General features: G+C 41.0%; 1 protein-coding gene across 1 annotated transcript in view; it reads left to right on the forward strand.

The window, feature by feature from the left end:
- Window positions 1-828: 828 nt before the first annotated feature.
- LOC103136796 (poliovirus receptor) overlaps window positions 829-13,064 on the forward strand; it is a 66,363-nt gene continuing 54,127 nt past the window's right edge. Inside the window, exon 1 of the mRNA XM_007550214.2 lies at window positions 829-1,231. Coding sequence (XP_007550276.1) covers window positions 1,150-1,231 — 82 coding nt within the window. The 5' untranslated portion in view covers window positions 829-1,149. The remainder of the gene's footprint in view (window positions 1,232-13,064) is intronic.

Raw genomic sequence — 13,064 nt, forward strand, 5'->3', positions numbered from 1 at the left:
AAAAGTACATCAATTTAACTTCTGATTTGGTTAAACTAGAACAGTTTGTTTTGTCATTGTGAAGTCTGCAAATTGATGCAAAAAGAGAAAGAATAATTAGTTTTCTTTTGATTTGATTTTTCTTTTTTTTACTGCTGCTGGATTTGTGTCTCCCAGATTCGTGGATGTTTATAGATTTAAGTTTTCCTCAGCTGAAATCAGCGGGGCAAATTGGTGTCTGTGTGAAGAAACGAGCAGCAGGGGGCGCAAGAATCATCTGTTTCAACGGGCCTCCACATCAAAGAATTGAATAAAAGTCAAAGTCCTTTCTGCAAGGGATAGATGTGTTGTTGTTGGTTTTTTTTTCTTGTTTTTTTCTTTTTTTTGCTGTTTGATTACAGTTATATAAATTACATTCAAGGGTAAATGAAGGTTGGTTAAAAAGTAGCCTGTATGGAATAAAAACGACAACATCGATCTGATAAAAAGATTTAAATTAGCGAGAGATATATTGATTTTCCAATTTGTTCTTGTTGTGTTGACTTCTTTCTCATCAGATGTGCGCGGAACAGATTGCAAAGCCCCCATGAGGCCAATCTAAACCAAATTTAGCCGAATAAATGAATGCAACTCCACTTGGTTTTGAACACCTGCTGATCAGTTTAGGTGCCAATGCAGGTGGAAGCGGTGTCATCCAAGTTTACGGAGGGGGAGAAATGCTTGTGGCAATTTCAACAAGTTCCCTTGCGCCTCCCTTTTGAATTTGATCCTGCGGTGACTGGGACCTAAATTTTTTTTTTTTTTTTTTGGGACTGACGGCTGTGACGCCTCTCTGATGACATCACCCAGTCAGTCCCACATACACACGCACTCCGCGGTGCGCTCTGTACTAGTTGCAGAAGCTGAGACGCGAAGAAGCACCTCATTACATCCTGAGCGCCAGCTGCTGCTGCTGTGAGGGGAAATATTCACCTGTGACGAACTCACAAGGATTTTAAAAATTCATTTCAGCCCAGAGAAAAGGGAGCCTCTCCAGACGACTGCCATCTAATTAAAAGTTTTATTTTTTATTTGACTAAGACTTTACGTCGACATTAAGTGTTTTCTAAAGGTGTTGCGGTTGTTTTGAATTTATTCCGGAGAGACTGTGCGCTTCTACGGAGGATCATAATGGCGAGGCATGACGCCCGAAATGTGCCCGCAAGAATGATCGGGTTGCTCTTCTTTGCGGCGTCGATACTCCTCCGACACGGTAAGAAACTATCCGTTTAAAAAAAAAAAAAAAAGCTTTCTGTTTTTCCAAGTATTTAAATCATGCAAAACCACCTGTCCGGGTGGTAACAGGACGAAATCAGGTGATTTCCAAGCTTTGTGATTTTTTTATTCATTTGTCTTTTTCATGACTTTTTATTCCCGGAAAGTTTCTTTCTAAAAAATACACTACAAACATACGTCATGTCCAATCGATAGCTACACTTCCTGATTGTTCCAGAGTTTTCGGTCACCGGTCTTTGACCTGAGTTTCGGTGGTGACTCAACGCCATGTTTAGTTTCCTCTAAGGTGTGGCTCTTCTGTGAAACAGGTGTTCGGGGAGTGCGCTCCATCCCAGCGCGTAGCTCCCTCGTCTTTCCGGCTCCTCTCCGGCGTTGTTGCTCTCCCCCTTCTCTCCGCACATTATCATTTATTAGTTGCAGTTCAGTAGAGTAAAAATGGAGTGGAGACGAGCTCCAAATTGAACATGGAGGGAGTTGCGGCTGAAACTTGATGACAAATTGTTTCAATCCAAGGTGCTAGGTCATCGGCAGTATCACTGAGATATGTGTTTATGTGTGTGGGTGGGAGGACGTGAATGTAAATGAGTAACTATTACTTTAAAGTGACTCGGCCACTCCTGCTATCTTAATAATTCAGGTGTTTTCCGCTCCTGAGCTCAGGTAGCCCACAGCTACGCTGGTAAAACCCTACTGTTAGAATTTTAGAAATATTTCTGAGTTAAAATGAAATTCGTTTTCTTAATCCTGACCAAATTTTAAAACGTACTTACAAAATTTGGTGAATTATAATTATTTCTGATCTACATATAGTGAAATTAAACTAGTTTCTTATGACTATTCTGTTGCATATTGGCTTAAACCTTAAAATCAGAAGGAAAAATGTACAAAATATCCACCCAGTGAACAGTTCGCTTCCAGAATAATTTAATGTATCAATACTTGATTAATCCTGAAGGGAAGCTTGATATTGTGGTAGCTCTCATTATCCAAGTTTCTTCAAAGAGGCATTGCAGATGGTTGGAGCTTTAGGCAGGAAGGATGTCTTGTAGCGGTTTGGTTTGCAGCAGATCTGTTTGAAGATACTTTGTTGTTGTGTTGCTGTGTTGCGAGGACGATTCTCTGGATCATCAAATATTTTTTTCCAATGTTACAAAACATTCTTTTGTTTAGGTTATTAAATATTTATCCGTCTAGGATCATCTTGCTTAATATTCAAAACCTGCAGCTCAGATTTGTTGTTGGTGTGTGCAAACAAGTTTGATTGCAGAAGATGCACTCCAATATGGGCGCCTCTGCTAGGCCCTTTGTTTCAAGAAGTAATCAAGGTAAAAAATAACACTTTGACTGAAATTAAATATTTACATTTTCATCACTACCAAGATGAGATGTAAATAATTTTCAGTCACTGCAAAGATGTAATAATCTTATGGCAACAATTGCCTTACCTTGCTAACATGTTTGATATTAGCATTAGTTATGTTGCTAACTAATTAAAGCTGGTTTCAAACTATTTACAACTTGGCTCTGGTCATCAGGGAAAATGTTAAATTTCCTCTTTGTTGAAATGCATTTAAAGTTCCTTAGCAGCTACTACCAAAGTTAAGAAGCTAGCAAGCTAGCAACCTTAGCACCACCAGTAAACCAGTTGAAACTGGAAGCCAGCCTACATTCTTGCCCAAACACAGACACTGTTACCAACTTCTCAGCAAGGACAGTAGCTGTTAGCGGTGCTAAAAATGGCTACAAGTTACTACATGACTTAATCGCTGAATCTGCATATTTGGTCATGTCAATTCCAGGCAGTAAAAGAATATAAACGTTTATTTGTAGCTGTTTAGAGCTACAGATGGACTTTGACACAATAATCCAAAGAGTTTGCCTGAACCTACATTACATAAATCAGCTGTCGGAGTGGCCATCTATCAGTATTTTTGAGATTGGAGGGGTTCATGCCAACACTCACATCTGCCTGTAAATAAAAGGCCAATGGTGACCTCAAGGAAACCCCAAAAAAAAAAGAAAAAGTGCCAAAACCCCCAACAAGAACCGGTTTTGGAAAAAAAAAGTAATTGAAGGTGTCTGAAAAGTCAATAAATATCACGAGAAAGGCACTAAGTTGTTAGCAGTGAATCTTGAAACGTATTTTTCTCAAGGATATTTTGGCACTTGGCAAAAATCCTTAGATGTGCCAACTGGTTTGGAACGTGGACTGATGCAACACAAACTATATACTAAATGTACGTAGTTATTCATAATACAATCTATATAAATGCCATCGAATATGTAAAATTTACATAAAAACTTTTAGGGTTTAATGTTTGAATTCAACCATTATTGAGCATTAAATTAGCAGCCTAGTATGAAATTGTTATCTAAATAATTAATGGGTAATATTTACTACTCTCTAAGATTCTGTTGTATAGTGTACAGGTGCCACAGTTCCCTTTCCTAATAAAAAAGTAAGGGTGGTTTTGTGGGGTGGTATTCCTGGTATGTAGTTTCATTAGCATATTTGTGTGTGGCATTAAACCAGTTCATCCTTTTTTTCTTTGCTTTGCTAGGCCATCTATTTGTTTTGTGATGTAATTGGGGCAAGAATGTAGGACTGGATCTCACATCCTGGCACAGCTACTGAGATTTTTCTGTTTCGGGGTAGACTGCCGTGTGGTTGATTAAGGGTGTTGTTTTTTTAATCAGGATTCATGGGCACCATGACTTTTTATTTTTATTTATTTAGGTATTCGTGCTGCGGACCTGCTTGGTCCAATTTCATTTAACAACTCATGAAGTGCTCTTAGAGGAAGGGAGAAAAATGGGGAAATACGACACAAAAGGTTTTACATATTTATGAGCACGGAAGAATGCTAGGCTCTGCTGGGACTGCTTTTAGTTTCTTTTTTTTTTACCCACCGAAAATATTTCATTGTTTCTATTTGAACCTTTTTCCTCCTTTTATATTTTATAGTGAAGTTATGCAACTTAAATTGCAACAACTGTGGAAATAAGAAAAAAAAAAAAAAAAAAACTTTCCACTAGCCTACGTTGCATTTTTTTCTTTTCCCTTTTCTGCTCAGGCTTTTACAGTAACCACTTACTTCCACCTTCAATCTGCAAGCGAGGGAAGTTATTTAATCAAGTTTGTGGTTTAATATGGCTCAGATTCTAATGAAAAATTCAATATGGAGTTTATAGGTTTTTAATTAAGGTTGGCTTCTGTAATATTTCTGTTTATATGAATGTGGGAAGTATACTTTAATCAAATCAGGCAGGTGGGCTTCCACTTTAAGCTCTGAAATTACTGTGCAATGCCCACTGCCTCCCTCTTGCTCCCGAACATTTGGAGGAATCATAGATGTGGGTCAGAAAAGCTTGCCCCATTACCATGGCGATGTTTTTATTGGAAGAAGGGTGGGCTTGTGGGTGACGCCATGGTGGCATTGTCTTTATGGCTGAGTAAGCTGAATGTGTGCAGGGGGGGATGGCTGGATGGTATGTCGAGCTGCCTGAGAAACCGACGGGCATGCCGGGGGTGGAGTGTTTTATTTTCTATTTTTTTTATTCATGATAATTATTTTTTTTTACATTGCGTACCTGCTGCAGAGCGCCCTCATATGCAGGCTGGCTCCTAATGACTCCTCATCAGTTTCGAGGAAACAGGTGGGTTTTCTGCCCCCCTGTTGCGCTGCTTTGCGTTGCAGAGGCCGAGTTTGTGGATTGGCTGAAAAACTCTACAGGCAGAAACTGATTAAGACAGGAGACCCCCACCCGCCTCTTCAAGCCACCCTCTCTCTCCCGCCAAACCCGCTCACCCCTTCCCCCCGCCGGTGCCGTCGAGCACATAGGGGCCTTGTTCTCGTCTTCTCTCCCGCCTCTTTATCTTCGGTCCTTTCCTGTCCAGTGCTTTTGTCTGAGAGACGGTAGACATTGGGTCATTCAAATAGCCCACCCGGCCCCTCCCTGCTCTTCTCTCTGGACTCGAGGCTGGCCTGTTTATGACGGGAACAACGCACACCGCAGACAGGCAGGAAAAATAAACCACACGTGACCTCACCCTCCTCTTGGATTTATTGTCCTTGCTCAAATGTTTAGTTGTTCTTCCATCGAAAAATCAAACCCACTGATATTGTATTTATAAGTGATCTGGATTTCCAAGCATTTCAAGGCATTTCAGCATAACCTGCCCTCCCACACACACACGCGCATACACACACTCCATTTCTTTTGGCACACATTTGCGTGCAATAGCTCAAACTATTAGATCTAACTACTTCCCTCTACATGGTGAGAACAGTGCAGTCCTGCCAAGACTAGGACCATTCATCATCACAGCAGAGAAGGAGCACTGTACTCTGTCCATTAACAGGAATCTAATTGATGGATCACGAAAGGAGCTTATTTTTCTTTTGCCTGCTTTAAAAAAAAGTCCTTAGTGTCTCATTAGTCCCGGAAGGGGTCTTGGTTTGGTTTTTAGCGTTAATGGCTGTCACGTTTCAGTCCTATCATTATGGAAATGAGCCGTCCGATTCCTCTCTGCACAGGGTCTGTAAATGTCAGAAGGATTCTGAAAAGGTCGGGAGTGTGTGTCCAAACGTGTGTTACAAGAGAGGCTCGTTCTGGACCCAACAGCCCCCACTACACGCACGTGCAGGTATTAAAGGAGTTTTACTGTTAAAATGACACTTCAGTGACCTTCTGCTTCGTCGTATGGCCACGATTAAGAGTCTGTTGATTCAGAGATGAAAGGTGTGGGAGTTTATGGTTTAATGGAGAGATGAGTGAGCTTTTGTTCAGCGTCAATCTGTGAGGGAAGCTCATTGGAAAACTCTGGAAAAAAACCAACTAATATTTACTTAAGTGAACCTTAAACGACTCCCGGTGAATATGGAATAGCTGAACTTTGAGGAAATATTGAGCAGACAGTGTTTTGGATGGTCTCCACGTATTTAATTCAAAAAATTAAATCAACTTACTGTCACCACTTTACACACAAATGCCTCCTTTGCCAATTAGGCGTTGCTGAGGGGTTGAAAACATTTTACAAGCAGAGCTTTCAAATGCTAAAAGCCTTTTTATACGTTTAAATTACTGTTGATACTCAGCAAGTTGCAGAACTACAGAGATATAGATATTTCCATAAATTAATTGTGGTTACTCTGCTCTGTAAACAGTGCCAGTGGGTTGAAACACAAACAATCCATCAAGTTTATTGTTGACTTGGCAGATATTATTAGAGACTGGGTGGATGGATCTGAGAAGAGGGAGCGTCGATGAGCACGAGTCACTGCGTCTTTTTGCATTTCGGGCCGCGTACTCGAGCACAAATGCAATTCATGCACACACAGTTGCACATGCAGCTGGTGGTGAACAAGGGCAGTAACCTGAGGCCACGCTGCAAGTCGACTGGCGTTCCAGTAATGGAGAGGTGGTGTCGCATCGCAGGATGATGGCGACTGTGCGTTTCTTTTTAGAGAGCACATCATTAGATCTGCTCATTCAACTGATTCTTAAAGTAGGTCTTTGTAACTTTGCTTCCCCCCTTATTAAAGTGGCTTTCCTGCTGCATTGGAGCTCGAGCCGGAGACTGTGGAATGGATCTGTTTCTTTATCGGCGCCCCCCTGCTGCCTCCCTTTTCCCCCCTGCCTGTAGTTACATGCTGGGCGGATGGTGACCTGTGTTGAGGTCACACTGAGAGCCCCCCTCTGGGATGTTTGTGTTCGACTCCCAGGGTTCCCTGACCGCTGGAGCCGGTCCCATCTGATTAAAAAAAGAGAAATGAACAGATATCCTCCTCCTGGAATGACTGCCAAACGTTATTAATATGGATGGGACGGCTGAGGGCTTTCCAAAAAAATGCAACCGCGCTCGGGTCGATACGTCTCTTGGCAGAGGTTTGGGGTTAAACGGCGATCGCCACCCAATCTGTGCGCTCGCACACTGATGGAGGCTGACTGCAAAAGACCGCTCTATAATGTACTCTAACCACCCACATGTTTGCAGATAATGGAGAGTTTTTAAGACTGCAATATTTGCTAATGCAGCATGCCAGAGCTTATCTTTGTGGTGCTATTATGCATGTGGCCGTTTTTATTATGTTATTCAGCACTGAGACATTTCCAGACCATTAGTCGAGAAACCTTCTGCCAAGTCTGCATTTTCCCTATCTGCACGTGTGTAACTAGCTAACCCTAAATGGAGTTTGGTCAGACGCGGGTCGAAGCCATTCCAGCTCAGCCACTGTGGGGAATGAGCGCTAATTTTCAATTGAAGATCCATTGAAAAGCGGCCAAACTCTTTAAAATAAAATCCTCTTAATTAACTAGACTTGGAGAGATTGGTGTCTCCGTGACCTCCGCTGCAGTGAAATCACTGAGGGGAATCGGCGGTGGGTGGGTGCCTTGGGATGGGTGGGGTTGAGGATGTCGACATTTACAAGTTCCTCACTGCGGAAATGCAAGAGGAGGTTTTCAGAGAACTGCGAGGAGAGAGTGAACCGAGCAGGCCAGGAATTATCTGCTCATTTGTAATTTGGTCTCACATCCCCACCCCTCGTTTTCTCTCGCTCTTAAAGCTTTAGACACATATTTAATTGCCAAAGAGCCTTTCGTGGAGACAGTAAAGGACTGCTTGTTGTAACCTTTCTTTTCTTACGAACGTAACCTGGCATTTAGCCTCTTTCTGTCATCTTTCTTCTTCTTGTTTCCGTCTTTGTCACATTCTTTTATTTCTGAAATCCTCCCTTCAGAGCACTCAGCAGATCTGGATGCAGCTTTGAGCGCGGAGGCCCTTGGCTGTGTCCTCGCCGGCTTGTCTCTGCACGCACACGCACACAGCTGCTCATTAGCAGTCACCTTAATGTATCTAAATGTAGTTTGCGAGGTGGAAGGTGGTTTGCCTTATCGATCCGGTATTGAATGGTGGATGATGCAGTGCCCTTATGTGATATTGAAAACATTTAGGGCTCACGACGGCAGCACGAAACATCTCTATATTTGCCTCCTCCTCTGTTAATCCCTCCCTGCGTCCTCTCTGCCCCCACGGTTTGTGAAAACGTCCAGCCGTTTTTGCCATCACCCTCCTGCTCCTGTGGCTCTTTTCACACGTTTTTGCTCCTTTGCGTTACCTGTCGACACACCTTTGCATGGCACCACGGATGCAGGCATACACGGCTACGCCGCATCTCCTTCACACCCGACTTTGACAAGGTCATGTCCAATTCACACTTATCTGGGGTATTGGACAGGTTGGCTACAGGAGGAAATTGAATTTGGTGAGACAGGTCTTGTCAGGCCTCAAGGAGCTGGAAACTGAGCCCTGTGCCCCCTGTAAAGAAAAAACCCTCCACGTTTCCCACACAGTCTTAAAAAAACATGGAAGTAAGCAAATCTGCTTTCTGCATTCTCCAAGTCTAGAAAAATGTAGGGAAAAATTGAGATGGGAATATTTTTCCTCCCAAACTTAAAAATTTGCTCATCTTTAAAACTGAAGTAATTAAAAAAAAAAAAAAAAAAGATTATAAATAATAAGCCTAAATCTGATACCTGCATTGATTTAATTTGTGATAATCTCTGAAAGGGTTAAAAAATAATTTACTCATTGTTTTGAGGAACAGCAGGTTTTTTTTTTTTCTTTTTACGCAACAGGTGGCTTTCCGTGTAAAAATGAGTCATTGATGCTTTACGCCGAGTTACGTTGCTCAGAATTGCTTTTCCATCACCATTCATGACTAAGCATGAGCTGGTGTAAAATCCTCATTATGACTTTAAATAAAACACAGGTTTTATGTAAACACTTACCCCTGCTGCTCTTTAAATGATACAGATTTGATTTATGGAACAATAATTCCCTCTTTATCCAGTATTTATGATGATTGTATTAGTTTGAGTAAACATTGTAATAGATTACAGCCTGGATTATGCGGTTGAAATTAATTAATCCATTATTTAGAGAATTTCAACTAAATGTTACAATAAAATTAATCTGGAGTATTATCTTTACAGTGAATTGGCTCAAAATCCCATTTACCACTGAAAAAACAAGCTGGATGGATAAAATGTAAGTTTAACTAACAAACTCAAGATTTACCCACATATCTACATAAAATTGTCATTATTCCAAGATGGTAAAAATGACTTTTTTTCCATAAAGTCAGTTCTTATGTTGAGATAATAAAACTTTCCTTTCATGAAAAGGAATATGAGATATTATATTGAACTGCTGTGATGAAACAAGATTAAATATCTTAAAATCTTCAAAGAATGAAATGATGAAACTGATTTCACTATAAAACGAAGCTCAAGATCTTGAATATCTCGAGATGAGATTCAGACGCTCCGTGTGTCATTATCTCAGGATAATTATGTAATGAAACCATTCACAGGAAAAAAAAACAAGCTTTAAATCTTAACTGTAGCAAATCTGACAGCTTTATTAAACAGGGTTGACGTGACAATGTGATGACGGTTTGTTAAATTATGAAAATGTCGTTGCAGTAACTTGAAACTTTGTGTTGACATAATGAAACGGGCTCCGCTGTGAAAGAAGCTGTTTATCTCAATGTAATGGAAAAAAAAACAGACATTGTGACCTTGACAAACTGAGCCTTAAAACATCCAGCTGATTTCAGTACAAAATCAGCTTGATGGCTGATAATATTCATGTTTATATGCTCTGTATATATTTCATAAAAATATCCATGTGTGATGTTTCCATTTTTTTAATTTGGTGACTGAAACACATCGACGTCATTTAGCTGAGGTTAAGTTTCTTTCCACAGTTTTTCAGGTTTTAATGTTTGGATACTAATCCCAAAACATTGTTAAAACATGAACTCAAGTTACCGTAAAGATTTGCCTCAACGCGAAAGTGAAAATGTTGCCTGTAGCTGGAAAATGTGTACGTTTCCTCGACCTTGTTCACACCCACGGGTTTCGATAAGGTTCGTTTTTCTTGTCATCCCAGGACTCGATTTGACCAAGCGGCTAAAATTACACTCTAGTAATGTATAATCCGCAGATATCCGAGATAAGAAACCCGACTACACAATTGCACAACAGGTTTTATTTATCACAAAGGCAGGCAGGGAGTGTTCTTGCGTTTCACAAGACGAGCAGCGTTGCTATGATTCCACAGTTCAGCCTCGGCGCCGATGGTCTCTGTGTAACTTGTTGGTTTGAAAATCTGCTGTGAAGCTGATAAACAAGTCGCAGAGTCATCATTAGTCCCTGGAGCCTTCACTGGCAGCAGCGTTTAAATCCCCAACAGCCCATTAAGGTCAAACGCAGGCAGCAGGTTTTATTCGGTTATCAGCTCTGTGTTTTGTCAACATTTTGTGTCCCGGTTTGTTTGGGGAGGGGAAGGCTCCTCTCCGTTGAAGTGATTTGTCTCATTTGCTCGACTGATTGCCTGCTCACTAATGGGCCACTTGTTCCCTTCTGCCACTCTCCCCTCGGTCACATTTGTGTCTTAGCTCCCAGTGCTTCATCTTAATTTATTCCTTCCTTACTTCTGCTTTTCTTTTTTTCCCTCTGTTTACGTGCTCTCGCAATGCTCCAACTTCCTCTTCTTTCTAATTTGGTTCGCATAATTGATCCATCTGCTCGGTGAACTGCTGTATCTTATTTTTTTTGTTCTGCTTCTTCCCTTTGCTTTTCAGTCATCAATTCCAGGTTCTGCCTCTGTAATTGGTATGTCTGTAACTCTCCGTCCCTCCATCTCCCTCTCCTTCCCCTCTGAAGCTTTCCTCTTCTCCCCGTCCCACTATCCAATTCCCCAGTTGTCTCTTCCACCTATATCAGTCCCAGAGTTTCTCTTTAAGTCCATTCAAACTGCCTTTGCTACTTTCAGGCTCCTACTCTCATTTTCTCTTTGTCTTTCTGTTGTTAATGCCTCCTCAACAGCCTCCAGCCTCCCTACAGACGTGTGTTGCAGGCATCTGTACCTTCCTAACGAGGTTTTCTGTTTCTTTTTTCCTCTACTCATCAATCAGTGTTGTGTGCTTGTCCTTTTTCAGTCTATTTCCTAATGGACAAAAGCACCTCCTCCTGCTCTGACTTGTTGGGCTTTTCTTTTTTTTTTTTTTTTAAAGGTTAACTTGTTTTGACAGCGTTGGACTCCTCCACTCTGTCTCGCTTGCTCCCTTTGTCGTACGGTTCAGCCTGCTGATCGACATCCACCACTTCAGCCCCCTCCTTGCACACCAGTGCAACGGGAACATGCACTTCACATGTTTGCATGCAACACTTAAGGATGTCGGATCGATTTAATGGCTGAAACATTTGTGAAATGAAAACTCGAGTGACGGAATAAAGCCAAGTGATGGAGTGTGCAGAGTAAGAGAAGAGGAAAATGGAAGCAGAGCAGGATTTATTTAGTTTCAGCAAACCTGACCTGTCGCGCAGTGTTGGGATCAGGCTGACGATGTCCACTCCCCTGCTGCTGGACGTATTCACACACTGCTCTTCCGCTGCAGGCAGTGGCTGAACCGGTAGCTTGACTCATCTAACAAGAATCTAACTCTGAAGGTGAAACGGGGATTGCATGTGAAAGTTAATTCCTGCTGCGAACAGCAATGCTGACAAGGACTGTAGCAGAAAAAAAGCTTTGTGGAGCTTTTGTGGTGAGAGATAATAAAAAGTGAAAGGAATAGTAAGTCTACATTCATCTGCACGACTATATTTTACTATATTTTCCACATCCATTGGTACTCCTGGTAAAAAATGTATTAAAAGCCTTTGAATAAAGCCACTTTTTATTACTGTGGTATAATCTCGGTGTGAAATGTTTGCTGCTGTTCCCTACTAGCAAGCTTAGATTATTTTCTTTATTTTTTTTTTTTTACTTTATTGTCCTCACTGCCTGCCGGTGAGATAAACTTGGATCCATGTCCATTATTAGTCTTGAGTAGATAAAGCAAGAATAGTTGAATTCTTCCAGCTTCAAACTGCTTCATTTAAATGCTGTATTTTCTTATTTTTCCCATTTTGAAGAGTTACTAACAGGGATGTCAAGTCATGCTGGACGTCAACAGGACGTCATGCAAACAGCCTCTTGAAGTCATTTCCTGACTTATGATTCCTTCCTTGGTGGAAATGCATGTTTTTTTTGACTTTCCTGTTTTTAAACTGTGGTAAAGAAAAACCTCATCAGGTCATATTTTTACCCAAGGAAAACAAGAAGTTGTGGTAATAATTCCTAATCAACTTGAAAATAAAACATGAAGTTAAATCCTTCACATGATAGTTATTTATAACCTAGTTTGTTTTTCCTCCTCTCACTTGGTGAAGAAGTAAAGTGACTGGATTTGTCAAACACTTTTCTGTTGAAGATTTTGCTACTAAACAAAGACACCATCTTTCTGTACTTCACGTTTGGGCCGTACTTATCAGCAGGGCTCTGAATATTCCTGATTCGAGTGAATGAGCGAGTCATTTCCTCATCCTTTGGAATTAGTTTTGAAGCGATGACGATGCTAGTTTTTTAATGCGGGTTTCCCCTACTGGTGGCTCATAATGCTGTGTTTACAGCTTTGATGTCACGCTGACTGATTGCTTTGCCAAAACAAACCAAATATGGTCATTCAGGATTCATCAAGAAATGCTTTCGGTTTTACGTGTCGACGTGACTAACTACTCTAATTCGCCACAATACAAAGACAAATTATGTGATCTACATTTACGATGCTCATTTATACATTTCCTCTTGCGAAGCAATATAACTGGTAATGTTTGAACAGCAGATTGGAGTTATTGTGTCCCCAGCAGTGCACATTAAATGTTTGCACTTATTTATATCTTTAAAACATTGTGGATGT

The sequence above is a fragment of the Poecilia formosa genome, unplaced genomic scaffold (assembly GCF_000485575.1).
Source record: "Poecilia formosa unplaced genomic scaffold, Poecilia_formosa-5.1.2 Scaffold34, whole genome shotgun sequence".
Classification (NCBI taxonomy): Eukaryota; Metazoa; Chordata; class Actinopteri; order Cyprinodontiformes; family Poeciliidae; genus Poecilia; species Poecilia formosa.